The 9,978-nt window shown below is 34.6% G+C and overlaps 1 protein-coding gene across 1 annotated transcript in view; it reads left to right on the forward strand.

Annotated features, from left to right (window-relative positions):
- Positions 1-8,612, forward strand: part of LOC106469151 (cuticle protein 16.8-like) — a 16,272-nt gene extending 7,660 nt beyond the window's left edge. The window contains exon 4 of the mRNA XM_013929615.2: positions 8,099-8,612. Coding sequence (XP_013785069.1) covers positions 8,099-8,597 — 499 coding nt within the window. The 3' untranslated portion in view covers positions 8,598-8,612. The remainder of the gene's footprint in view (positions 1-8,098) is intronic.
- The last annotated feature ends 1,366 nt before the right edge of the window (positions 8,613-9,978 follow it).

Below are 9,978 nucleotides of genomic sequence, written 5' to 3' on the forward strand. Positions count from 1 at the left end.
AAAAATAAGCAAAGAAATAAATAAAAAACTTTACAAAAGAGGAAGTAAATGTAGGGATAGCTAATATCAATCTTTCAAAAAACAATGCAAACAATATAGTAGGGATGGTATTTTCATCATTCCTACGTAATAGCACAGTAGAACTTTAACAGACAAAATAAGATAAATTAAACTCAATTGTGATTGAATAGTCATATAAGTTGCTATATGTTAATTCTTGCTTGTACTGTTATGTAGATATGATGCAAATGCCATCCCTACTAACCTGTTTGCATTGTTTTTGAAAGATTTGTATTAGCCTTCCCTATATTTACTTAATTTTTTTAAAGTATGTATTGCCAACTATGCAGCCACCACCTTTGGCTTCCGTGTCGGCGTTAAAAGCAACTAGCCCAAAATGGAACACAGACTGCACTGAAGATGATATGAATAAAGCTGAGGCTGTTTCTGTTGGTCCTGTGAGACCTATACCGTTCCGATCCATAAAAATGTGACTAATGCCACTTCCTCCGCTTTTTATGGTTGCAGTTATGCCACTGACCTGCTCAGTCTTGATTATTATAGTTACAGCCTCGTCAAACGTAATTACTACCTCTTACATCGTTACTTTGATAGATTTTCAGTATTGTTAAGTTGTTACTAGTTTTACTTCTTATTCAGTAATCAAAATTTTTTGTCAGTATAGTATACATACAAGTGCAATAAAACGTTTCTTCACATCCTTCAACTGTTGAAACTGTTCTTAATTACTTACTTCTCTTTTACCTATCATAAACTCAGAAACTCAGAAAACCAGTCTTTACAATGAGACAACAAAATTAAATATTTCTGTTTTTATTTAGCTCAATAAATTACGAATACAAACCTTTGTACAGCTTGCACTTCAAATTTGAAATAAACATGTGTCGAATCAAGATTTAAAGGTAAGCTACTCTTACGCCCTCTTTTGATGAGAAGCTTGGGCCACTAAGAGATTTACCAGTTCGTATATGAACTATGGTCTTTATTTTTACATTTCGTATATTTAGTTAAGAATTAATGTATTTAAATTTGTTTTGTAGTCCTAACGTGGGTAATATGTCACATTATTGCCAACAAATGAAACAGAAAAGTTGTTACTGGAAGTAGAATCAATCAACAACATATCTCAAAGGCCTGGTTTACGAAAATGCCATTGTTCCATTGCCACACTCCTATATATCAACGAGCATGAGGACTTACAGAAGAATATGTTGCATAACATTCTACAGTGAGACATAAGTACAGTTCCAAAGCACGACTGATTATATTTTGGGAGATTTCAACTCTAAGTTGGTAATAAACCACCAGAAGAACGTATCGACTTTTAAAATGATTGTAAGGACGAAGAGAAGACAGTTGTTAACAAGGGACAACTTACATTGGACGGAGCTATAAAAGCAATAAAAATATCTCAAGAACACCAAAGCAGTAGTAAACCTCACTAACTGACAGGAGAGAGCATGTGAAGAAGAATCAGAAGACAAGCTAACCACATTATGTAACCAGGTACGAGAAATATACCTTCGTTACAGTGGGAAAATGGAATCATGACGAAGCTATCGAAAAATGAAAATCTATACGATTGTAACAACTGAATAGTAATAATTCTGCTCTCTCTTGTAAAAAAAGATCTTCTGGATTATGATTCCCATAGGAATGAAGAACAGATTTAATGTAAAACTTCGAGAAGAATAAGACCAGAAATATCATGCTCAAACCAAAGTTTTATACTTCGCATTATGCATTAAAAATGCCTAAAAAAAAGAAAAAGCCTATTCATTATCAGTTTCATTGATTTCGAGAAAGCTTTCGACAAGTTGCACAACGAAAGTCTCTGGAACATTCTAGCATGATATGAGATTTTAGTAAAGTTAACAAACCAAATCAAAACACCCTATCAAGATTCAAGGTGTGTTGTGAGAATCGAACACACTGAGCAACTGGTTTAATATTGACACGTGAGCTGTTGTTTTTTTCAAACACGACGGGAAACATGCAGATGAAAACAAACTTTCAAACAAATACTGCCAAAAATACAAGTCTAGTAATAAGTTATGAAACTACGAACATCATGAAAATATCTCAAGCAGCTGATAGTCAAATCACTAGCAGCGACGCTGGAACACTTTTTATGGTGATGCTGCTGAAAACCACTTACCAAAAACTGGCAACCTTGAATTTGATGGAAGCTATGTATTCGGCTGTTATTGTGGTGGTGAGACTATACTTCAAACCAGAGGATGTTGCCCACCCCCAATTACTGCGTCTTTGCACCCTTTATGTCAAGTCAGCCCAGGGGAGTGACAGACTCAACTTACTTAGGCGTACGGTGACATAAAGAACGAGGCACTGAACCGTATAGACGAAGCTTTCGCTGTCTTAAACACAAAACTAACTACACATATTCTAACAGTGATATAGATATCAACATATGGATCTGAAAGCTGTAGAAAATAAGTTGAATCATTTTGAAAGTAAGTGCGTACGCAAAATCGTAACCATTAACTGGAAACATTTCAAAAACAGCAAAGAAACCAGAGACCTCAAAACATACCAGAAAGACGCTGCAGATAATTTTGCAGTGTGCTGCGAATACCACAAAAACATCTGCCTAAACAAGCCAGATCATATGGGTACCACAAGATACTAGAAAAAAATAAAAGGTAAAGATGGTACTAAGATGAACATTGTAAGAGAAGATCGAACATCTTCTAGGCCACAAACAAGGGCTGTTATTTCAGGGCTGAAGGTTGTGACACAAAAATTCCCATCACATCATTCCACAGTTCCCATGAAAAACAATACACTTCATTTCCCGTAACCATGAGTTACTATCTACTCTCATTTTTTAGAGAACATAGCCGTAAAGACGTAAAAATTAGGGTTTAAAACGTGTCTGCCTTCTATACTTTGTTCACGCTTAACATAATTCATATGTTCGAGAACAAAAATAAAAGACGTCATTAAACTGAAACTTTTTAAACTAAACGGAACATTACTTATACAAACCAAGGAAACGTTTAAGGTTAAGAATCAGAAACTAAAACTTTTATATAATTAGTAGTTGAGATGAACATAGTGAAAAGCACTACGCTGATAATTATGTAAATATTATGTGATTAGCGGTTTTTCTCGCTGTGTGTTGTGTAATTGTTGATAAGAAGTTTTAAACTAAGGTCAGCTGGTAATAAATATATAAAGATCTTGTAATGGTGAAATTTTGGATTATTCTACCTGCAGCAACAACTTTTTCTTTTTTGGTTTATCTGTATTTTGAGCAAAGTTACACGAGGGCTATCTGCGCTAGCCGTCCCTAATTAACCAGTGATAGACTACAGGGAAGGCAGCTAGTCAACACCACCCGTGGTGGGCAGGGCACAGATAGCCCATTGTGTAGCTTTGTGCTTAATTTCGAAAACAACAACAAAACAACAACTACCAATGAATAATGGGATTTAGAGTCACATTATAAAGCCCCCACTGTTGAAAGGGCGAGCATGTTCGAACCCTCAACCCTCATATTGCGTGTCGAGCGCCTTAACCCCCGCTCGACAACTTTTGTTAACAATATTAATGCAAAACTAGTGGTGTGGTTAACATAAAAATCACAGTAATAACTTTTCTCTATTAGAAAGAGTGGTGTTACCGTTCACTTTCAAAATTCCAGTAATTTCCTTTCCGCTGGAGAGGGGGGCATTGCCCACCCACTATTTAAAAAGAGGGTCCTAGCTCCCACTTTTAACAGGAAGAGAGGAATTATTTTAACAAACTTTTAAGAATGTGTGTTTGAAAATAGTTGTAACTCTATGCATTTCAATCTTTGTATCGTCTATTGACAAGTTGTATTTGCGTAGGCGCAAAATGTATTTATTTCTACAACCCCCCGGCGGCACAGCGGTATCTTTTTGCTTAAATACAAACATATAATTTCCACAATATTAATAAAAAAATACAACACGTGGCCAAAAAGAACAGTTAGGGCTAAATTTTGGATTTTTTTTATTATTTCATGCCATAACAAATGTTGATAAAATTTTATCAAAATAAAATTTAAAATCTTAACATATCAATTGTAATTTTATTTTAGAGAAAATTTGTAGATATACATCACATTTAATTTTCCAAAAGTTTGATGTACTGATGTCTCAACGTTTTTGGTGACTCAAACAATCATAATGTCATAATGAGAATTCGTTCAAATGTTTACTGAGGTAACAGTTTTCGTATTTGACTCGCTCAGAAATATTTCCCAGTTTTTCGTTTGGTTCACCCCTTCACTTTTATAGTCTTTCCGGCACCGCTGCTTTGTCTATAGGATTGTAATATCTTAAATTTTACAGCAGTCTCCTGAATGAAATTATTGGTGGTTGAGCATTTAAATACTTTTTGTTATTAAACCAAAATATCAAATTCTCCTTTGTTTCATTTATTTCATCTTATTGGGCTGTTGACTGTGTTTGTATATGTAGAAAATGAACAGTTAGAAGAAGTAGGATTTTGTCCAACTCTATTCAAGTACTTTACTTGGGTTATCTTCTGGACTAGAATTAGAAGAAGTGATGATTATTTAGTACATTAAACCTGAACATTTAGGTTTTTAAATGTAAATCCACACTGGAGTGAATCGATTGTACTACATTAGTAGCTTTTTTTTAGCCCGTGGCCAGGTGGTTAGGGCGCTTGACTCTCAATCTGAGGGTCGCGGGTTCGAATCCCCGTCCCACCAAATATGCTCGCCCTTTCAGCCGTGGGGGTGTTATAGCGTGACGGTCAATCCCACTATTCGTTGGTAATAGAGTAAACCAAGAGTTGGCGGTAGGTGGTGATGACTAACTGCCTTCCCTCTAGTCTTTCACTGCTAAAGTAGGGAGGGCTAGCGCAGATAGCCCTCGTGTAGCTTTGCGCGAAATACAAAACAACCAAACGTTTTTTAGCCGTGGAAAACTACTATCCGTCGATACGTCCCTGTTAATTAAATGTAAATACAAGGGGAGAGTATTAAAAATATGTTTTCTTTATATTTTTTTCCAAGTTCCCATTTTCATTCTTGGAATTCATGATTATGCTTCTCGTGAGTCACAATTTTTGTAGCTATCTGTTATTTTTATGCTTATAATGTTGTACTAAGTTTGTTTGTTTTAGAGCAAAGCCACATTTGGCTATCTGTTGTGTCAACCGCATGGAATCGAACCCCGTATTTTAGTGTTGTAAGTTCGTAAACTTACTGCCGTCCCACCGGAGGACAGGTAGAATAAGAAAATTTGTTAGTTAATATTTCAATTGAGTTTTAGTATGTAACTGTGGTGCTTAAAAAATTAACAATATAAATAAGTTATTAAAACAACAATAAAGAAGTTACTAGAACAATAAAACAAAGAATTGGACAAAAATGGAACTTGAAAAATACAACTAAAATAATACAAAATGATATAAATAAATTGGTAGAACAATATAAAAAACAATATATATATATACATACATAAATTACTGAAATATTAAAAAAAATCTTTAAGCAAAAATTATACATTAAAAGTAAAAAAAGATAGAAACCATTTAATTACACAGGCCTGCGATGGTTTTATTGTCTTGAATTTTTTTCATGTTCTATAGTAATTCCTCTACGTTGAATCCGAAAATAATATCCAATTTTCTCCATCACGTACAGATTTTTCACAAAACATCATATGCATTTTTACATAACTGAATCATTTTCATTGAAATTGGGTCACGTTTTGCTATGTTTAAAATGTTGATAACCACTGGCTATAGATTTCTTTAGGTCAATCGCGACGTGAGTGTCTTATCGATCATTCTAGAACCCAAACATAACAAACAGAATAATAAAAAATGTTCATTGTGGTAAACGAAATAATAATTTGATCTGAGTAAGAGTTGTTTTTTTCTTCCCGATTTGTACAAAATCCTTTCGTGATAGAAAAAAATTAATATTATTTTAGAAGTCTGCGTAGCTGAATTATGGAAAATTCGTTATTAAAACCAAAACAACATTTATGAAGTTTCAATTTGCAGGCCTGTGTTATCGATCATGTTAGCCCAGTCAGCTAGGTTCTTTGTGAATGAAGCTTTATTAATTAAATTAACCGATTAACCTTCATTAACCGATTTTGACAGCCCCATCAAACCAGACTAGATTCAAATAGGTCAGTCGAGGCAACTGAGTCTTAGTCATACCTATTTAACTGCTATTCGTTATAATGAGTAGAAACACTGCTTCTATTAACCTATAGAGTCTTAAGTACTGAAACATATCGACAAAATAAGTATAAAAGATTAAAAAAAAACCTGAGATATTTGTTTCCATTACAGTGGGGAACTTTCTAGAGTAAGTACCGACGCCCAGCTCAGTGTCATCGAAAGCAGATCAAGGTGAAGTGAAACCACGGTATTAATTAGCACAAGAGTTACCGTAGTTCACAGCCACTCCCTTTATTAAGAGCAGTTTGCCCGAAGACATTTAGCAGAATCGTAAGTAGCTGATTCGTTTCGAGTGTATTCCTATTAGATGTTTTGAAGGTTAGAATGGGTAGTTTAACGTCATAACAGTTGCCTCAAAAGGTGTCTTTTCTTGAAGACAGTTTGGTCTTGACCTTTTTTTTCACACAAAATTATTTCTTGATACCAAGAATGTCACGTGATCTCATCTGTGGAAAAACTCTCAAAATGCACGGATGTGAAATCTTAAGCTCGTGAACTAGGGCACGAGAAAGTATAAATACTGAAAAATTCTCTTCAAACTTCACTCCACACCCCAGAAGCTAAGAGACAGGCTTAGGTCTTTGGTGTTCCCTGAAATATAATATCATGAAGGTAACTATTCATCTTTATGTATGTAATAATCACAAATTGATGATATAGTTTTGTTCTTCATCTAGAATATTAACTTGGATTTTTGTTGTTGTTGTTGTTGTAATCCTTTTCCTTAACAACATATAACCATAACATAGGACTGCAACGAGCCTATAGCATTAAGATTTACTTCTGTTTATGTTCGTTCTCATCAAGTGTAGACAATGCGTTAAATTTGATTGTTATTAATTTGACTTGTATTATTTGTCATTGTTTTTACAAAAATTAGCTCTTACATAGCTCCGTACGATGTGCAGAAAATTCATCTTACTTTTTTACTCTTTCTTTATACAGTATGTTTGTTTCTTGTAGCTTAAACACAAAGCTGCACAATGGACTATCTGTGCTCTGCCCACCACGGATATCGAAATCCCGTTTCTAGCGTTGTAAGTCTGTAGACATACCGCTATGCCACTGGTGTGCTTTTTTGTAGAGTTTTGAAGTGCGTTTATAAAAAATACCTCCGAGTCGCTTTACTGTGGCTTTCATTGTATTTTTCTCTAATTATGACCCTTTTAAAAGCTGTAAGATGTCCTAAGCATTGAATTTGGTTTGCTTGCCACTTGGAATATTTTTCATCTACTTCTTTATGCATTTAGCAGGTTATCTATACACTCGTGGCATTTCTATGACGTTAACTTATGTTTCGTCCTGTGTTCTAGATGCTTCGCGTAGAACATTCGTTATAGTTTAATAATTAATGTTCTAAATACTTATAGTGACCAAACTTTCCGGTTTTTGGAATGTTTTCCGATGCCCCAATAGATCCTTTTGGGCTTATCTTACATTTTTTTTACATATATATATGTGTGTGTATATATAGTATGTTGTGGAAGTATTTAACATATGAGCTAAATTCACTGTTTAATTGTTGTTGTTTTTTCTCTCTTTTTCAATCTGATCAGGTTCTGATCTTGTGTGCCCTGCTGGCTGTTGTCCAAGCCGGAGTAGTCTACAGCCCAGGCATTTTTAACACTGGAGCCAGCGTTCAATATCGTAGTCAAGACGTAAGTTTATAAATAAAACATACTGCTGTACGTGTCATAATTATAAGAATTCACTGAATTAGCAAGAAACTCTATACTAGTGATACAGAAACATAGTTTTAAATAAATGTGTTCATAGATTTTTTATCCGGACATTATATTGTAATGCAAAAAAAAAAAAGCCTAAAAATTAAATAAAACTTTTTTTGTTTGTCATAACAGAGCTTGGGTAGCTATAACTTTGGATACGACGAGGGTCATCTTGCTGGTGGAACCTTCCGCAAAGAGTCAGGGGATGGTTATGGTAACAAGGCTGGTTCCTATGGTCTGAGGGAAGCTGACGGCCGTGTACGTACCGTCAACTACGTCGCCGATGCCACAGGTTTCCATGCCGACGTTAAGACTAACGAACCTGGAGTGGAAGCCAAAGACCCTGCTGATGTTGCTATCAACAAGGCTGAGGTTGTCGCTCCTGTAGTTACCTATGCCGCTGCTCCTGCTGTGACCTACACCTCTCCTGCTGCTCACACCCTAACCTATGCCGCTGCCCCTACTGTCTACAGCTATAAATACGCTGCTGCTCCTGCTGTGTATGGGTATGACTATGCTTCTGTTCCTGCTGTTTTAGGCTACAGTTACGCTTCTGGTCTACCTGCTCTTGGTCACTACGGCTATAACCTTGCCGGACACTATTATAACCCCGGAAAACACTATGTGTGGTAGACAACTCTTATCATATTAATTAAACATTAGAGAGTATCTCATTTTTTTCTTGCCATCTTGTAGAAAATATGACATTTTTTATCGTATAATAAAAGGAATTTTTGAGAGTATTGGCGTTTTGTTTAAAGTGTCAAACAGTCCGTCGCAATAACATTATAATTTCCGCTTCAACTGAAGAAAGGTAATACAAAAAAGGTGCTTAAAACAAATATGAAAGAACGCATCACATACTTGATATAAAACATATACGAAACATATAAATTCGCCGAGTTAGCCTTTGTTGGAGAACTTTGATTGACATAAAGAATACGATTAATCCTACACAAAAGACGGGTGTTTACTTTTTATTCTACCAGTGTTTTTTTCGCTTTATGCCAAACTTATATTTCTCGGTTATTAAATATTATTATTCAGACTTGGATAAATAATTCATTTAACTCTTATAAACTTATTTTCGACAATGTTTGCTATATTTCAAGAGAAATGATGTTGAAAATCAACAATTAGGCTCTGTAAACGAAGAACTTGCAGTCTGTAAGTCAAGTGATCGTTAAGTTTTGGAACATTTAATATAAACTCTTCATTGTAACACATCCAGTAAACAATACATTCAATAATATATTGAATCTTTTTAGAAGTATGATTATTAAACTTATTAAGAGGCGGTTCCACGTTTTAGAAACTTAACTGCACTTGTAACAATGTAACTATTTGTTAGAATGAGAAATGTAACTGGTTCAGTTAAACGTGAGATGATACAAATACCTTTGTGGTATTGATAGATTGTTATATGTATCCACAAAACGAAAGCTTCAGAAATGTTATACTGAAAATCATTTATACTCAGATATAAAAGAAAACACAAGTGTCCAAATAAAACATGTTCTTTATTCATACAATAAGCAAGTATTTATTTAACTGGCCGGCTTCTATATTCGTTAATGAAGACTACATCTGGTTGCTTGGTTATAGAACAGAATTTTCACATCAACATGAAGATGAAGACACAATCCAGAATCAGATATCAAGATATATCATGTTTAAGACAGACCAAGGTACGGTATCCCATAATCCATAAATTACCTACATCAACGATCATTCCTATTAAACATATTCAAGGAAGATAAACTCCCAACTTCTACTAAGTTATATAAATCTCTGCATCCTCTTGTAATGTATATGGCCTCGATACAGGAGAGTATGATACAGAAATATGGTCAAACAAGTATAAGGCTATGAAATAATGTTGTAGTTAGTAATTTTTGTCTAAGGTAGAAGATTAGTGCAATTTTACGACCTTCTCACACCAGGCTTACAATGACGATTTAATTACATGCATAACAACTCCATAAAACTTTTTAAAAACTACTTAATCATGCCA

This window comes from Limulus polyphemus, unplaced genomic scaffold (assembly GCF_000517525.1).
Source record: "Limulus polyphemus unplaced genomic scaffold, Limulus_polyphemus-2.1.2 Scaffold3326, whole genome shotgun sequence".
In the NCBI taxonomy this organism is placed as follows: Eukaryota; Metazoa; Arthropoda; class Merostomata; order Xiphosura; family Limulidae; genus Limulus; species Limulus polyphemus.